The sequence below is a fragment of the Aythya marila genome (genome assembly GCF_965140915.1).
Source record: "Aythya marila genome assembly, chromosome: 26".
Lineage (NCBI taxonomy): Eukaryota > Metazoa > Chordata > Aves > Anseriformes > Anatidae > Aythya > Aythya marila.
The window spans coordinates 4,527,141-4,545,139 of record NC_139067.1 but is presented as its reverse complement, the minus strand read 5'-3'; the positions used below and the strand labels follow the sequence as shown (position 1 = coordinate 4,545,139).

At 54.7% G+C, this 17,999-nt stretch overlaps 1 protein-coding gene across 1 annotated transcript; it reads right to left on the bottom strand.

Moving 5' to 3' along the window:
* Window positions 1-5,687: 5,687 nt before the first annotated feature.
* On the bottom strand, window positions 5,688-11,828 carry LOC309887688 (very low-density lipoprotein receptor-like; the record flags this gene model as incomplete). Its single annotated transcript, XM_082779598.1, has 2 exons — window positions 5,688-5,784; window positions 10,606-11,828. 2 exons carry the CDS (start codon window positions 11,826-11,828, stop codon window positions 5,688-5,690), a joined length of 1,320 nt encoding a protein of 439 aa, XP_082635724.1.
* Between the last annotated feature and the right edge of the window lie 6,171 nt (window positions 11,829-17,999).

The following is a 17,999-nucleotide window of genomic DNA, read 5'->3' as shown; positions in this document are numbered from 1 at the left end:
GATGACGACGCTGGGCCGTCAAGGATTCAGGAGGAGGAAGATGAGGATGCCGAAAGAGCAACAGTAACTACCCGAAGCCTAAACGAGCGCGAGCTACGAGATGTGCGAAAAGATTTTGGTCGCTGTATAGGTGAGCAGCTTGTCACCTGGCTGCTCCGGTGCTGGGACTCTGGAGCCAATTGTGTGGAATTAGACGGCAGGGAAGCCAAGCGGCTGGGATCCCTTGCTCGAGACGCCGGCATTGACAAAGCAATTGCAGATGGAGCACGACCCACCAGCCTCTGGAGGCGTCTCCTCTCAGCTGTGAGGGAAAGGTATCCCTTCAAGGAAGACATTTTATGTCTACCAGGCAAGTGGACCACTATGGAGAAGGGAATCCAGTACCTGAGGGAATTAGCCGTACGGGAAGTGATTTATGAGGATCCAGACCTCAAACAAACATCCACAGATCCAGATGAAGTCAAGTGTACACGACCCATGTGGCGGAAGTTTGTACGGAGTGCACCATCATCATATGCCAGCTCATTGGCAATAATGGCCTGGAAAGAGGATGAGGAACCCACAGTGGGTGAAGCGGCTAAACAACTCCGGCAGTACGAAGAAAGTCTCTCCTCTTCCTTACAGGCCTGCGTCTCAGCTGTGGAGAAACTTTCTGAAAAGGTTCACCAACTTGAAGAGAATCTATTGTCCTCCCCACCTGAACCAACCAGTGCCCACCGACCAAAGGAGAACACTTGGGAGAAACTTTCTGAAAAGGTTCACCAACTTGAAGAGAGATTATTCTCCTTCGCACCTGTACAAAGCAGTGTCTCAGCTGTCAGGGGTAGGCGTTCACCCACACAAGGAAGACGATATGGTGGGTACTCACCCCGTGCCACCCTGTGGTTTTACTTACGAGACCATGGAGAGGACATGAGAAAGTGGGATGGAAAATCTACCGCGACCCTAGAGGCACGGGTACGTGAGTTGCAAAAGAAAACAATCAAGAAAAAGGGATTCTCCGAAAAGTTTGCTGCTCCAACTTCCAGCAGACAGTCCTTCAAACACAGAAACGAGGAAGATTCTGACCAGGATTAGGGGGGCCCTGCCTCCAGCCAGGGGGAGGAAAGGGACAATCGAGTTTATTGGACTGTGTGGATTCGATGGCCTGGCACATCACGCGCACAGAAGTATAAGGCTTTAGTAGACACCGGTGCACAATGTACTATAATGCCATCGAGCTATAAAGGACCAGAGCCCATCTATATTTGTGGAGTGACAGGGGGATCTCAGCAGTTGACTGTATTGGAGGCTGAAGTGAGTCTGACTGGGAATGAGTGGGAAAAGCACCGCATTGTGACTGGTCCGGATGCTCCATGTATCCTTGGCATAGACTATCTTAGAAGAGGATACTGCAAGGACCCAAAAGGGTTCCGGTGGGCTTTTGGTATTGCTGCCTTAGAGACAGAGGGCATTAAACAATTATCTACCTTGCCTGGTCTCTCAGAGGACCCCTCTGTTGTGGGGTTGCTGAGGGTCGAAGAACAGCAAGTGCCAATTGCTACCACAACTGTGCACCGGCGGCAATATCGCACCAACCGAGACTCCCTGATTCCCATCCATAAGCTAATTCGTCAATTGGAGAGCCAAGGAGTGATCAGCAAGACTCATTCACCTTTCAATAGTCCCATATGGCCAGTGCGAAAGTCTAATGGCGAGTGGAGACTAACAGTGGACTATCGCGGCCTGAACGAAGTCACGCCACCACTGAGTGCTGCAGTGCCGGACATGCTGGAACTTCAGTATGAACTTGAATCGAAGGCAGCCAAGTGGTACGCCACAATTGATATCGCTAATGCATTTTTCTCCATCCCTCTAGCAGCAGAGTGCAGGCCACAATTTGCCTTCACTTGGAGGGGAGTCCAATATACTTGGAATAGGCTGCCCCAGGGGTGGAAACACAGCCCTACCATTTGCCATGGGCTGATCCAGTCTGCACTAGAGCAGGGGGAAGCTCCTGAACACCTGCAGTACATCGATGACATTATTGTGTGGGGTGACACAGCAGAGGAAGTTTTCGAGAAAGGGAAGAAAATAGTCCAAATCCTTCTGAAAGCCGGTTTTGCCATAAAACAAAATAAAGTCAAAGGACCTGCACGGGAGATCCAGTTTTTAGGAATAAAATGGCAAGATGGACGTCGTCAAATCCCAATGGATGTGATCAACAAAATAACAGCTATGTCTCCACCAACTAACAAAAAAGAAACACAGACTTTCCTAGGTGTTGTGGGGTTTTGGAGAATGCACATCCCAAATTACAGTCTGATTGTAAACCCACTCTACCAAGTAACTCGTAAGAAGAATGAGTTTGAATGGGGCCCTGAACAACGACAAGCCTTTGAACAAATCAAGCAGGAAATAGTCCATGCAGTAGCCCTTGGGCCAGTTCGAACAGGACCAGATGTAAAGAATGTGCTCTACACTGCAGCCGGGGAGAACGGCCCCACCTGGAGCCTCTGGCAGAAAGAACCTGGGGAAACTCGAGGTCAGCCTCTGGGGTTTTGGAGTCGGGGATACAGAGGATCTGAGGCCCGCTATACTCCAACTGAAAAGGAGATATTGGCAGCATATGAAGGAGTTCGATCTGCTTCGGAGGTGGTCGGTACTGAAGCGCAGCTCCTCCTAGCACCCCGATTACCGGTACTAGGCTGGATGTTCAAGGGAAGGGTCCCCTCTACGCATCATGCAACTGATGCTACATGGAGCAAGTGGGTTGCACTGATTACTCAGCGGGCTCGAATAGGAAACCCCAGTCGCCCAGGAATATTGGAAGTGATCATGGACTGGCCAGAAGGCAAATACTTTGGGATATCATCAGAGGAGGAGGTGGGTCGTGCTGAAGAAGCCCCACTGTACAACCAGTTGCCAGAGAATGAAAAGAAATATGCCCTGTTCACTGATGGGTCCTGTCGTATTGTGGGGAAGCATCGGAGATGGAAGGCTGCTGTATGGAGTCCTACGCGACGAGTTGCAGAAGCTGCTGAGGGAGAAGGTGAATCGAGTCAGTTTGCAGAAGTGAAGGCCATTCAGCTGGCTTTAGACATTGCTGAACGAGAAAAATGGCCAGTTCTCTATCTCTACACCGATTCATGGATGGTAGCAAATGCCCTGTGGGGATGGTTACAGCAATGGAAGCAAAACAACTGGCAGCGTAGGGGCAAACCTATCTGGGCTGCTGCATTGTGGCAAGATATTGCTGCTCGGGTAGAGAACCTGGCTGTGAAAGTACGCCACGTAGATGCTCATGTGCCCAAGAATCGGGCTACTGAAGAACATCAAAACAACCAGCAGGTGGATCAGGCTGCTAAGATTGAAGTAGCTCAGGTGGACCTGGATTGGCAGCATAAAGGTGAATTATTTATAGCCCGATGGGCCCATGACACCTCAGGCCATCAAGGTAGAGATGCAACATACAGATGGGCTCGTGATCGAGGGGTGGACTTGACCATGGACGCTATAGCACAGGTTATTCATGACTGTGAAACATGTGCTGCAATCAAGCAAGCCAAACGGTCAAAGCCTCTTTGGTATGGAGGACGATGGCTGAAATATAAATATGGAGAGGCCTGGCAGATTGATTACATCACACTCCCTCAAACTCGCAATGGCAAGCGCCACGTACTTACAATGGTGGAAGCAACCACCGGATGGCTGGAAACATATCCTGTGCCTCATGCTACCGCCCGGAACACCATCCTGGGCCTTGAAAAGCAAGTCCTATGGCGACATGGCACCCCAGAAAGAATAGAATCAGACAATGGGACTCACTTCCGAAACAACCTTATAGACACTTGGGCCAAAGAACATGGTATTGAATGGGTGTATCACATCCCCTATCATGCACCAGCCTCCGGGAAAGTTGAACGATACAATGGCCTGTTAAAGACTACCTTGAAAGCAATGGGCGCTGGGACGTTCAAAAACTGGGATACGCATTTGGCAAAGGCCACCTGGTTAGTCAATACTAGGGGATCTACCAACCGAGCTGGACCTGCCCAATCAAACCTGTTACGTACTGTAGATGGGGATAAAGTTCCTGTAGTGCATGTAAAAAATATGCTGGGTAAAACAGTCTGGGCTACTCCTGCCTCAGGAAAAGGCAAACCTATTCGTGGAATTGTTTTCGCTCAGGGACCTGGATATACTTGGTGGGTGATGCAAAAGAACGGAGAGGTCCGGTGTGTACCTCAAGGAGATTTAATACTGGGTGAGAATAGCCCATGAACTGAATTGCACCATGTTAAATAGTATATTATACTGTATGTTATCACTACCATGATTACTATAGGTGACTAATTAGAATGTATGGAAAAGAGTGTAACCTGAGCATGACATAAATGGTATGGAATAAGGGGTGGATAGATGTCCTGGTTTCAGTTAGCACAGAATTAATTTTCTTCCTAGTAGCTGGTGGAATGCTGTGTTTTGGCTTAGAATGAGAAGAGTGCTGATAACACCCCGATGCTTTAATTGTTGCAGAGCAGTGCTTATACTAAGCCAAGGACATCTCAGCCTTTGCTCTGTCCTGCCAACGGGCAGGCTGGGGGGTGCAGTAAGAGCTGGGAGGGGACAGACCCAGGACAGGTGACCCAAACTAGCCAAAGGGGTATTCCATACCATCTGACGTCATGCTAAACAATATATAGGGGTGGCTAGCCGGGGGGAGGGGGCCGGACTGCTCGGGGTTAGGCTGGGCATCGGTCAGCGGGTGGTGAGCAATTGCATTGTGCATCACTTGTTTGTACATACTATTATTACTTTCGTATTATCACCATTGTATCATCATTATTATTATTGTTATTATTATTTTTGTTATTTTTTTTTCCTGTCTTATTAAACTGTCTTTATCTCAACTCACGGGCTTCACTTTCCATTTCTCTCCCCCGTCCCAGAGAGGGAGGGGGGAGGGTGAGCGAACGGCTGCGTGGTGTTTAGCTGCCGGTCGGGTTAAACCACGACACCAGATATCTGCTAGAAATATAGATATCTTTCCTTCACGCCTGACAGGAGCCGCCTGCAGAGGCTGAGGGCTCGTGCCCTGTTTCCAATGGCTTTCTCAATGCCCCCTTCCCTAGAGAGAGGTCCCAGCTGCTTGGCTTCCGTGCCCTCGAATTCCAGGCAACCAGAGCCGTTATCGCAGCATGGCAGCAGCCAGCTAGCAATGTGCTCACCTGGAGGACAGCTGCAATCTTGTCCCATGTCTCACAGCTCACCCAGACATTGGGATCACCTGGTTCCTGCTGCTTTTACATGGTGGTCTTCAGCCTGCTGTTCCCTAGGATGGCCCTACACTGGGGTAGCCTGCCTCGCCTTCCTATTGCTCCTTCCCCTTCTCAGTAGGACTTTCTTCCCTTACTAAACGAGACGACTTGTGCATCCATTCTTTCATCTGGTGTGTACCGGTGACTGATACCGTCTTGGGCCCAGCTGCAAGGCCCGTCACAGGGGCTGGAGTGGCCACAGGGCCTGTCAGTGGGCTTGGAGTGGCTGCAGGGCTCATCAGTGGGCTTGGTGTGTCCGTAGGTCCCATCACAGCGCTGCAGTGGTCACAGGGCCTTTCATATTGGCTAGAGTGGCTGTAGGGCCCGTCACAGGTTTTGGAATAGCCCCAAGGCCCATCACTGGGCTTGCAGTCGCTGCAGAGCCCATCACTGGGCTTTGAGCAGCCGCAGGGCCGCTCTCAGGGTTGGATGAGATCCACAGGTGTTTTCTTCCTCTTGGAGGTGCTGAGGAGTATTGAATAGTCTTCAAAAGGCATAGGCCAGAGTGCAGAAAATGTGTAGCTGATGCTAGAACCAGTTACTTTTTCTTGTCCACTGCCTCCTCCTCATTCACTGCCTCCTCCTTGTCTACCGCATCCTCCTCGTCCCCCGCCTGCTAATCCTATTTCTCATTTTCCTCCTCCTTCTCCTCCTTCCCTGCCTCTTGCACCTCCAACACCTCCTCCACCTCCACTGCCTCTTCCTCCTTCTCCTTCTCCAGCCCCACTGACTATTCCTCCTCCACAGCCTCCTCCACCTCGGCAGAAACTTCCTGGCCAACTTCCTCTGCATGCTCCTTGCTAAGGCATGCTGGTAGCAATGATGGTGAGCCCAGAGATGTCAGGAGGAGTTGCCATGAACCAGGTGTGCCAAGGCGGCTTCTCTGGGAGGCTATGGTTGTGAGCACTGCCCACCGCTCCTAATTCTAGTTCCATTTGTCACCCCACAGGACCATGGCACCGTGGCCCTGTAAGGTAGCAGCTGGCGGCTCCTATCATCTTGATGACGCTCTGTGATGCGCTGCTTGTTGCCTGGGTAGCAATTGTTAGCTCTTATGCAAATGGCTTGTCATCAATCAGGGGTGTGGCTGCTCCTCCCTATAAAAGGGCCAAAGGGGGGCAGTGGGAGCCAGAGTGTTGGAGAGGGGAGATGGGAGAAGGTGGAAACAGAAAAGGAGGAGGAGGAGGCATAGGTGGAAAAGGGGGAGTAAGAGGGGAAGGGGGGCAGTGGAGGAGGTGGCGGAGGAGGAGGTGGTAGAGAAGATTGAGGAGGTGGCGGCATTTCTGGAAAAGGAGACTGATGAGTAGGAAGTGGTGACAAAAGAGGAGGCGAGCAAGGGCTAGGCAGAGGGACACGATGGAAGTGGAAGAGGAGAAGAAGGTGGTGGAGAAATAGTAGAATCTTAGAGGAGGAACTGGTGGCAAAAAGAAAAAAAAGAGGAGGAGGTGGAGGAGGAGTAGGAGGTGGTAAAGGAGGAGACCAAAAAAAAAAAAAAAAAAACAAGAAGGAGGAGAAGGTGGCAGAGGAAGAAGTGGTAGAGGAGGAGGTGGAGGAGGAGGAGGAGGATGTGGAGGAGGTGGAGGTGGAGGAGGAGGAAATGAAGGAGAAGGTGGAGGAGTAGGAGGAGGAGGAGGAGGAGTAGGAGGAGGATGTGGAGGAAGATGACGTGGAGGAGGTGGAGGAGGAGGTGGAGGAAGTGGAGGAGGAGGAAGTGGAGGAGGAGGAAGTGGAGGAGGAGGAGGTGAAAAAGGAGGAGGTGGATGAGGAGGAGGTGGAGGAAGATGAGGAGGAGGAGGAGGAGGTGGAGGAGGAGGAAGAGTTGTAGGAGGAGGAGGTGTAGGTTGTGTAGGTTGTGGAGGAGTTGGAAGAGGAGGTGGAAATTGAGGTGGAGGAGGTGGAGGAGGAGGTGGAGGATGAGGAGGAGGTGGAGGTTGTGGAGGAGTTGGAAGAGGAGGTGGAGGTGGTGGAGGTGGAGGTGGAGGAGGCCAAAATAAAAAAAGACAAAAACAGCTAAAAAGCACAGAAAAAAAAAAAAAAACACTGGAAATGGAAAAATCAACATTGTGACCATCAACTATCAATCTCAGAGCAAGCTGATAGGAAACACTCATTTAAATCATTCTGGACAGATGTGACGAGAGAGAGAAAATTTTCATGCAGAGAATCCGAAGGAAAAGAAAAACTCATAGGCATTGATAAAGAGTTGATTAAGAAAGGAATAGAAAATAATAAAAATAATACAATCATTTAAAAAGACAGTAAATAAATTGTATTACTGTAAACAATTTTTTCCCAGCCTAATGATCTCCTATCACCACCATGACCACCCATCCTAGCAATTTCCCATCCCATTATTTCACACTCAAATGAATTCCCATCACCGCAGTTCTTTGTGGGCGCTCCGTCCCCATCAGGCTTGCTTTGGAAGGCCCAGGAGAGTCTTGTGGGCACTGGCCTGGGGTCCCAGGCTGAGCCAGCTGCTGCCTGGCAATCAGGGAGGCTCGCTCCGTGTCTTGGCTTGGGGTTGCGTGGCCAGGCTGTGGGAGCGGGGGGCTGCAGGGGTGTCCTCTGTGAGGAGAATGCAGCAGCTGCCCCATGGGAGCTCAGGGCCGCTTCCAGGAGGCTCCTTCCAGGAGGGACCCACCCGCTGCTGCCCAGAACGCAGAGCAAAAGGATGATGTTTGCGCCTGGGGGAGAGCCCATCTAAGAAAGGGAACAAAAGCTGCTGCCCAGCAGCGTCTGGCTCAGGGAGGAGTGAGAAAGCTCTGCGCAGCCCCCAAGGTCCGTGCAGCAGGAGGCAGGAGGTGCTCCAGGCTCACAGCAGCACTTCCCCTGCGGCCTGTGCAGGGAGAGGCCCCTGGTGGAGCAGGCTGTCCCCCTGCAGCCCATGGATCCCCTGTGGAGCACATCTCCACGCTGCAGCCCCCCTGTGGCTGGAGGAGCCCCCGGTGGAGCAGGTGGCTGTGGCCTGGAGGAGGCCGCGGCCTGTGGAGAGCCCCCGCAGGAGCAGGCCCCGGGCTGGACTGGAACAGGCTGTGCTGAGCCTGCTTTGCCCGTGACGCTCCTTGTGGAGTGATCTCCCTGTCCTTCTGGCAGCCCTTGAGCCCTTGCCAGCCTCTTTTCTCCCCTTGGCGTTGGAGGAGGGGCAGGGAGAGAGCGCTTGTGCTGGAGCTCAGCTGCCCAGCTGAGGAAAACCACCACGGCTCTGTCTTGCCGCTGCTGCAGCACGCTGGTAGCAGCCAGCACCGTCTGTTCTTCGAGCCTCAGCAAGCCCACAGCATCTTCCCAGAAGGGATCCCTTTCCTTCACGCCTGACAGGCGCCGCCTGCAGAGGCTGAGGGCTTGTGCCCCGTTTGCAAGCGCTTTCTCAGTGCCCCCTTCCCCAGAGAAGGATCCGGATCCCAGCTGCTTGGCTTCCCTGCCCTCTGCTGCCAGGCTCCCGCAGCTGCTATCCCAGCAGCGCAGCAGCCAGCTGACAATGTGCTCGCCTGGAGGACAGCTGCAATCTTGTCCCATGCTGGCAGCTCGCCCAGGGATGGGGATCACCTGCTTCCTGCTGCTTTTGTCTCTGTGCCTGAGACAGCAACGGGGTAGTCCCCGCAGCCAGCTCTTAGGGCCTGTGCCAGGCTTGGAGGGGCTGCAGGGAACATGCCAGGGGCTCGAGGGGCTGCAGGGCGAGTGACAAGGCTTTGAGGGGCCTCAGGTCCCACCGCGGTGGTTGAAGTCAATGCAGGGAACATCAGAGTTGTTGGAGGGGCTGCAGGTAAAATCCCAGGGCTTGCAGGGGCTGCAGGCTGCGTCACAGCTACGCATCAGGTCAAGACGCATTTTCCTAGAACCATACATTTCCTCCTGAAGGGGCTGAAGAGCATGGAATGGTCTTCAAAACGCACAGAGCAAACCCCAGCAAACGTAGAGCTGCTGCTAGCAAGTAGGTAACTTGATTGTTCCTCTTGGTAACTTTGTTTCACAACAACAGGTGCAAAGATGTATCTTGAGTTGAGGGCAAAGGTGACCTTGGATCTGAAGCACACAGGCGTTCGCTAATGTACCCCATCCGGAGTGACTCCAGAACGACTCGGAAGGAAAAATAAAGTGTTGCGAAGCACGGACGAAAGCACGACAGACACCAGCAGAGTCAGATCATGCTTCACTTTATTGCCCGAATAGCCTAACTTTTATAGAGAACTTAACAGGGGTGGACAGTGTTTCACACAAGATTATTGGTCAAAAGCACTCAGACAAACAGCTACAAGAAAACAACCCCACCTGCAAGAAAACAACCCCCTTGTGATTAGCAGTCACATAGACCTTGTCCTTGAGGCCAGCTACTGGTAACAATATTTTCCTGAATTCCTCAATTGGGCGATGTGGGAACACTGTCATGGGAACTTCTCATAGTTGCCCTGGTAGCTTGGTTTGCTCAGCTACAGCAAGCCATGGGATTTTTGCTGTTTCAAGAAATCCCTCAACAATTCCCCCTTCTTCTTTTGAGCAAACCAAGCCTGACACAGCAGTTTTACAAGTAACTCTTTAGCTATACTTACAACACACAACGATGATTACCACCACCATAAACCAAATCCTTAATCCCCTTGTGATTAAACCCAGCAACCATCTACACTTTGTTTCAAACAAGTCAGTGAACCATTGATTGAAAGGATTGATACCATATTGAATCTTTCTCATGTGCTCTTTCAGGAAAGTAATGGATTTGTGAATTGACACATTATGATCAAAAAGGTTTAAACAGTACATTCCCTTAAAGTCCTCACACCCATTCCTTTGAGCCAAAAGCAAGATGTCAATAGCAGCTTGATCCTGTAAAAGCAGATGTTGCAGACTATTTTGATCTGGTAACATCTCCTCAAGTATCTCTGTCGTGGCATAGGCTTGCCTCTCGGCCCAGCATACCAATTTTTCTAAGTTGTTACATGCGGCCGCAGATGCCACTCCAGGCACTGAAATTGCTAATGCCGCTCTAGCTGCAACCCCACACAATTCAACATTATCATTGCAATCCAATGCAAGCAATGTCCATTTATGTCTGGTGATCTCACGCAACTGTAACAAGCTAGGAGCAAATACAATGAGTTTATCTATGTAACATGGACATCTGATAGCATTTGCAGCAATACCTTGCCAGGCCCTATCACCACAAATCAGAAAAGCATCAGGAGGTAAGGCCAAAGCTGTACAATTGTTCCAAACACTGTAGTTGTTACCGCTTGTCTCCATGCTATAAACCCCTAAACCCTGCTTAGCAGTGTCATTGTAATCACAGGTGTTATTTGTATTTCTGTACCCGTATGGCCCTTTCCAGGTTCCTGTAGCAGGATCCATCTGATAGCCATGGCTACATTCACATTTGTAGCCACCTTTCAGGTTGATACAGATTTGACTACAGCTACCAGGGTTTTGGCATTCATCAATGTCTCCACAGTTTCTCTTGTCTACAAACTCAAACCCAGCTGGACAGTCACATTCATTTATGATGCATTCCTTCAGGGGCTCATCACCCCAGTCCTTGCAGTCTCTCTGCTGGTTACACACTTTATTGATATCTATGCATTCTCCACTTCTGCACTTGAATTTGCCAGGTCCAGAGCACTGAATAACATTGTTACAGTTTGCTTCATCAGTGCCATCCAGACAGTCTCTCACACCACTGCACTGCCTACTCCCATGGACACAGTTCCCATCTTCACATCTGAAATGGTCTGGCCTGCAGGTCCGAGAAGGGCAGTTAATTTCATCACTTCCATCCTTGCAATCAGGATCTCCATCACATCGCCACTTCTTGTGGATACATTCACCTGAGCCGCACTGCACCTCACTCGTAGCACACTTCACTGGAGGTGCAGGCTGGCGGCCACACTGCTCCAAAGATTCATCCGAGTGGTTGGAGCAGTCAGCATCATCATCACACACCCAGCTGATAGGGATGCAGGTAGAACTCTTGCACTGAAACTCATGAACACCACAGGTAGGAGGTGCACACTCCAACTCATCGCTACCATCACTGCAGTCATCTTGAACATTGCAGACAAAGCTTTTGGAAATACATTGCCCACTACTGCATGTGAATTCTGCTGCACTACAAGTCACAATGCCACAACTCTCTTCATCTTCTCCACTGTCGCAGTCCTTTTCACCATCACATTTCCAGGACACTGGGATACACTGGGTTGACTGAGGACCACACCTGATTTCATTTACCCGGCATGTTCTCGTATGACACAGCTCAGCACTCTCATCAGACCCATTTTCACAGTCCGGATCCCCATCACACTGCCATCTATTTGGCACACACTGACCACTGTTGCACACAAAGTCAGATTCAGCACACGTCTTCTTCACACAAGCACTCTCATCACTGCCATCTAAGCAGTCTTCACATTTTGCTCTAGCACCGTCGGCAGCAGTGCACAGGCCGGCGAGGGTGAGCAGCAGGCAGAGTGCCCCGCAGCGCGGCAGCACCCACCGCCGCCCTGCACCTGTGTCACTTATACTGCTCCTATTACCCATGCTGTTAGTGTCAGTGGCATCCTCCTGGTACCGTTTCTGTCTTTGTCGCCCCTTACTCTCCCCCTTTTCTTTTTTACCACTGACCATTCACCACAAATGGGTGAGACACATGATTACTAGTTAGGAAAGAGAGTGTAACGTCTGCTATACGGCTGCAGGCCGTGCCAGCTGCAACCCTAGAAGCTGTTTGTGAACGAGCCTGACGGTGGTCATTTGGCGGTGTAATCTGCGTCTCTGCTCTCCTGCCCTGCAATAGAGCTAAATCGTCATTAATAGTCTGTAGAATGTGGCAACCCCACGGAATGTTATCCAGAAACATAGTTATAACACCGATCTGGGGACGAATAGTCTTTTTTTGCATTGCAAGATAACTTCTTATAAAAAGAATGCCAGAGAGAAGCAGCACAGCCGCTGCTGCCGCTGCCTCCATGGTTACGTCAGACAGGCTGCAGAGTCCTGATCTCCGCCCCTCTGCTCTGTGCCGACTCGCCACACGGTGAGAGTCGACTACCGTTGTCCACTGACGCCTCTGGTCTCCCGTAGCAACTCCATCTCGGATGTCCCGCATCGCACCGCGATTATTTCAATGTCCCGCGTTTTCCGCGGCTCCTTTTCCCGCGTCCCTGCGCGGTTCCGTTTCCCGCGCTTCCCCGCGGATCTTTTCCCACGCTCCCAACGGTTTCCTTTCCCCGTGTCTTACCGTGAGTCCTTGGTACAGTGTTTGCGGCTCGGTGTCTGGTCAGGTGCAGCGCCGGTCCGATGTCCGCTCCGATGTCCACTCCGATGTCCCGCGCCGCTCCGATGTCTCAGTCTCGGCGCTGTGATGTCGCGGCGCCGCTGGTCCCCGGCGGCACTGGTCCCGGCGCCGCGCCGATGTCCCGGCGCCCGGCGCCGCTGGTCCCAACGCCGCTGGTCTCCTGCTCTACCTGCGTTCAGATGTGCCGGCGCCGCTGGTGTCCCGCTGCGCTGGTGTCCCGCTGCGCTGCGATGTTCGCCCCGGCGCCGCTGCGATGTCTGTGCTCGGCTGCGATGTCTGCTCCGGTGCTGCGATGTCCTGCTCCGGTGCGATGTCTGTCCCGCTGCGATGTCCTGTTCAGGCCCTGTTCAGGTCTCCCGCTGCGATGTCCTGTTCAGGTCCTGTTCAGGTCTCCCGCTGCGATGTCCTGTTCAGGTCCAGTTCAGGTCTCAGCCTGTTCGGGTGCCATTTGTTGCGAAGCACGGACGAAAGCACGACAGACACCAGCAGAGTCAGATCATGCTTCACTTTATTGCCCGAATAGCCTAACTTTTATAGAGAACTTAACAGGGGTGGACAGTGTTTCACACAAGATTATTGGTCAAAAGCACTCAGACAAACAGCTACAAGAAAACAACCCCACCTGCAAGAAAACAACCCCCTTGTGATTAGCAGTCACATAGACCTTGTCCTTGAGGCCAGCTACTGGTAACAATATTTTCCTGAATTCCTCAATTGGGCGATGTGGGAACACTGTCATGGGAACTTCTCATAGTTGCCCTGGTAGCTTGGTTTGCTCAGCTACAGCAAGCCATGGGATTTTTGCTGTTTCAAGAAATCCCTCAACAATAAAGTCCAAAGCAGTGCGTTGTGATAAAGAGAGTTTAATAGGGTAGAAAAGGAATAAAAACAAACAAAATAAGAAATAATGATATTTATAATTTATATTAACATATAAAAATATTTAATACTATTAAATACTAATACTTCCAGTTTTATACTAAAAAAACAATGCCATACTGTACAACACAGTCAATAAAGTGGATTTAATTAAATAAATAATAGAACCAAGAAATTAAATGAAAATTAAAAACTTGAAATTTAATAAAAAGAAAACCCATTCTTCCCAGTCCAATGAATTCCTACCCCCATCATCACTTCCCATCCCACTGATCATTTGCTATCCCAAAAACCTCCCAGTTCTTATCCCCTCGGCATGCCAGTGCAAGAAGAGCTGCAGGCAGAGGCCTTGCTGAGTGAGCACCTAACAAGAGGAACTTAATCCAGAAGACAGGAAAGAAGAGCAATGCCCCAAAAGAAGCACGGGGCCCATCTTCATCTGGTGGGCCGCCCGCTGCCGCTCCTCCTGGGCCAGCTTCTTCAGGCGCTCCCGCTCGGGACGCTGCTGCGGCGTGATGGGCACCGACTCCTCCTGCTCCTCCAGCGGCGTGGGCGCCGCGGCGCGGCCCGCCCAGGGCCCCACGCGGGGCATGTAGTCCACGCGGGGCTGCGCCGGCCGCTGCAGCGTGCGCGGCTGCGTGGGCAGAGCCGGACGCTGCGCTTGGCCCCCCGCAGCTGGCAGGCCCAGTGCTCTGGGCGCCGGCTCTATGGCAGCGTCCCCTGTTCATGCCGTGCTGCCTGGTGGTGCTGGCACCTCCTTTTCCTTGCCGCCAGCCGGGGACTGGGGGGCAGCGGGCACAGCGCTGGAGCCTGGCACTGTCGGCGGGGCGCTGGGCATGCTGCTGGGGCTGCTGGAGGTGGGCTGCGGCTGCACACAGGACGGCTGGTGCACTGGCCCCAGCACCTTGGCCCTGGCCCCCAGCGGCTGCAAAGTCTCGCTGGGGGTCTTTGTCCTTGCGTGCTGGCGCTGCAGCGTCTTGGCCCCGCTGGCTTGGGCCCGGAGCCTGTCCTGGGGCCGCACGGCACAGGGCTCCCCACTCGGAGTCTCCAGCAGCAGCCGCGCTCTGCGGGGAGGTGGCGACGCTGCTCCTTGCCCCCCTGCAGCCCCCGGGCTTCGTGCTGTCTTGCTGGGTGCCGTGGTGCTGTTGATCGCCGGCTGCTGCCCACTGCTGCCTGCTTCCGTGCTGCTGCCAGCCCCCGTGCTGCTGCCACCCGTCTTCCCCTGGCACAGTCTCTTGCGGCCTTGGCCAGCCTGGCCCAGCAGCATCTTCCTCTCCTTGCTGGGGGGGTTCTCTGTTGTCGGCCTCCTGTGCTGGCAGCTCTGCGCTGTCCCGGGGGTGCTGCTGGGCGCAGGGCGCTTGGCCCCCCGCTTGGTGCCGGTGGGCACAGGGGCAGGCGGGGGGCTCTGGAGGGGACTGCGAGGGGGACTGGGCAGGGCTCTCCTGAGGGCTGGGAGAAGTTGAGGCCTCTTGAGGGGAGCCAAGGGAGGCTGGGGCAGGGTTCTCTTGCGGGCAGGGATGAATTCCTGCTGGGGGGGCCTTTTGGGGAGAGGCTTGGGCAGGGGTCTCCTGCGGGCAGGGTCGGGGGGGCTCTGGAGGGGACTCAGGCGAGGCTTGGGCAGGGCTGTCCTGAGGGCAGTGAGGAAGTCAGGGTCGGGGGGGCTCTGGAGGGGACTCAGGCGAGGCTTGGGCAGGGCTCTCCTGAGGGCAGTGAGGAAGTCAGGGTCGGGGGGGCTCTGGACGGGAGCCAAGGGAGGCTTGGGCAGGGCTCTCCTGCGGGCAGAGAGGCAGTCAGGGTCGGGGGGCCTCCTGACGGGAGCCAAGGGAGGCTGGGGCAGGGTTCTCCTGCGGGCAGGGATGAATTCCTGCTGGGGAGGCCTTTTGGGCAGGGCTCTCCTGAGCTGGGGCCGGGCTGCAGGCTTGAGGGGGGAGCTGAGTGGCGGCACAGCAGCTGCAGGGGGCTGCAGCGCCCGCCCAGCCTGCACCTTGTCGGGGTGCAGCCCAGGGCTTGAGGGGACCTCACCGAGGGCTCCTGTGGCTTCCAGTCCCTGCGTGCTCGGCTCCTCGATGTCCTCGCAGAGGTCAGGCAGCTGCGAGAGGAAGCGGCTGAGGGCAGGACTGCTGGGCAAATCGGGGAAGGCGTCCTGGGGCTCCACGGCATCCAGGCAGCTGAGCAGCTCCTCCAAGCCGGAGCTGTCCAGGTCGGCCGGGAGCTGGTCCTGCACGTGCTGCAGCTGCTGGCTGTCCCCTGCCAGCTCTGGAAAGGCCTCGGCGAAGGCATCAGGGCCCAGCTCCAGCAGCTCCAGGGGCTCCTCAGGCACCTCTGCAAGTGTCGCCGCTGAGGACGAAGCAAGACAATCCCCCAAGACGGGCAATGTCAGCTTTGCCATGGCCCCTGGGTGTGGGGCCACAAGCGGCCGGCTGTGCCAGTCCCAAACTCACCGTCGGGCGTCGCCGTCTGGGTGCTGGCGGTCCTTGGAGCCTGGGCAGGCTCGGGGGGAGTGTGGCCGGGCAGCGGGGGCCCCTGGTCCTCGCTGAGCCCCACGGCGTGCAAGCAGGGCTCCGGCAGCTGCCCCCGGCTGCTGCTCAGGGTGCGGGGCGTGGGGAGCGCCTGCCCCCGCAGCGGAGGCCCCGGGACGAGGGGTGGCGGGGGGTTGCGCTGGGCGGGGGCCTGCAACAGGCAGGTGCCTGCGGGGTGCAGGAGCTCCCCATGGAGCACGGCCCTGGGCCCCAGCCCCAGCGCATGGTGGGGCACCAGTGTCCCCGTCACCATGGGCTGTCCCCACTGATGGACGGGGGCACAGGGAGGAGCGCTATGGGGGAGCTGCCCCACGGTGGGTAGCTGCACCAGCTGCAGCTGGTGCCCCATGCTTGGGAGCTGCACCAGCTGCAGGTTTTGCCCCACAGCAGGGAGCTGCACCAGCTGCAGGTTTTGCCCCACAGCGGGGAACTGCACCAGCTGCAGGTTTTGCCCCACAGCGGGGAGCTGCACCAGCTGCAGGTTATGCCCCACGGCGGGGAGCTGCCCCACAGCAGGGAGCTGCCCCCCGGCGGGGAGCTGCCCAAGCTGCAGGTGGTGCCCCTGGGCTGGGAGGTGCCCCCCAGGTGGCAGCTGCACCCCGGCGGGGAGCTGCAGCACCTGCCCCTGGACCCCCGGCACCACGTGCCAGACGGTGGCCTGGGGCAGCGCGGAGGGGAGGGTGGGTACCTGCGGGGGCTGCAAGGGCAGCGCCGTCGCTCCGGGGAGGGAGGGCAGCAGCCAGGCAGCCACCGTTGGCGGCACGGCTGGGACGACGAAGGGGGAGTTTTGCGTCTGCGCAAGCCGCGGAAGCCGTCTGGGGAAACCCTCTGTGGGAAAAAGGGCGCTGGGCTGAGCTCTGGGGCGCTGGGCTCGCCAGCAGGGCCGCAGCCCCGGGAGGAGCGGGAGCCGGCTGCTGGACCTGCCATGGTGGCTGGAGAGTGGGGCGGTTGCTTGGGGAACCCGGGCAACGGGGGTTCCGTCCCAACGGCTCACCAGCCCCTCGCCGACATCTTGGGGAGGACTGCAGGCTTTGGACCCAAGCAGGCTGCCCAGCGCAAGACTTGGCCATCCCCAGCAGGCTTGCCCTCCCACGCAGCACTTGCCATGCCCACCACGCTTCCACACCACCACTTGCCCAGCCCAAGGCTTACCCAGCCCAGGACCGGCTTCTCGGCCTCAGCGGCTGTGCCCATCCTTGCCATTTCACCTGATGGCACATTCCCAGCAAGCCAGGCGAAATCTGTCCCATCAACACCACGCGTTTCTTCAGCCAAAGAGATCTCGTCCCAAAGAATTCCCCTCTCGGAGGACTTTTCCAAGCACTTCCTTCCCCAGGGAATGGTACCCACCCCATTCAAGACTTCCCATCCCAAGGCTTTCCCATCCCAGGAGCCATTGTTCATCCCAATGCTTTTGCTTCCCAATGCTTTCAAAGCCCACGAACATTTCCCATCTCTCTCCTTTCCTAGCCCAATGGCTTCCCACCCCAAGGAAGCCTTCCCATCCCAGCAAGGAGTTCTCGGCCCACTCAGCATTCCCCATCCCAAGCATTTCCCAGTTTCACCCTGCAACACACAGCTTGGCCACCCCACAGCTATGCAGAGATCACAAGAGGGATTTGGACCATGCTGATAGACACAAGGTCACGGGGATTTGCTGTGCTGACGATTGCTCCTTATTACAGATCAACACAGATCCCCAGTCCCAAGGGCGCCAGGCAGAATCTGGCGAATATGTAGCTACGTGGCTCTTCCATTTCTCACCAGGCAAGAAAGAGATCTGTGCATTTCTTGTTGAGGGATTTTTGAAACAACAAAGATGCCATGGCTTGCTGCAGCTGAGCAAACCAAGCTACCAGGACGACTATGAGAATTTCCCATGACAGTGTTCCCACATCACCCAATTGAGGAATTTAGAAAAATATTGTTGCCAGCAGCTGGCTTCAAGGACGGGATCTACGTGACTGCTAATCACAAGGGGGTTGTTTTCTTGCAGTTGTTTGTCTGAGTGCTTTT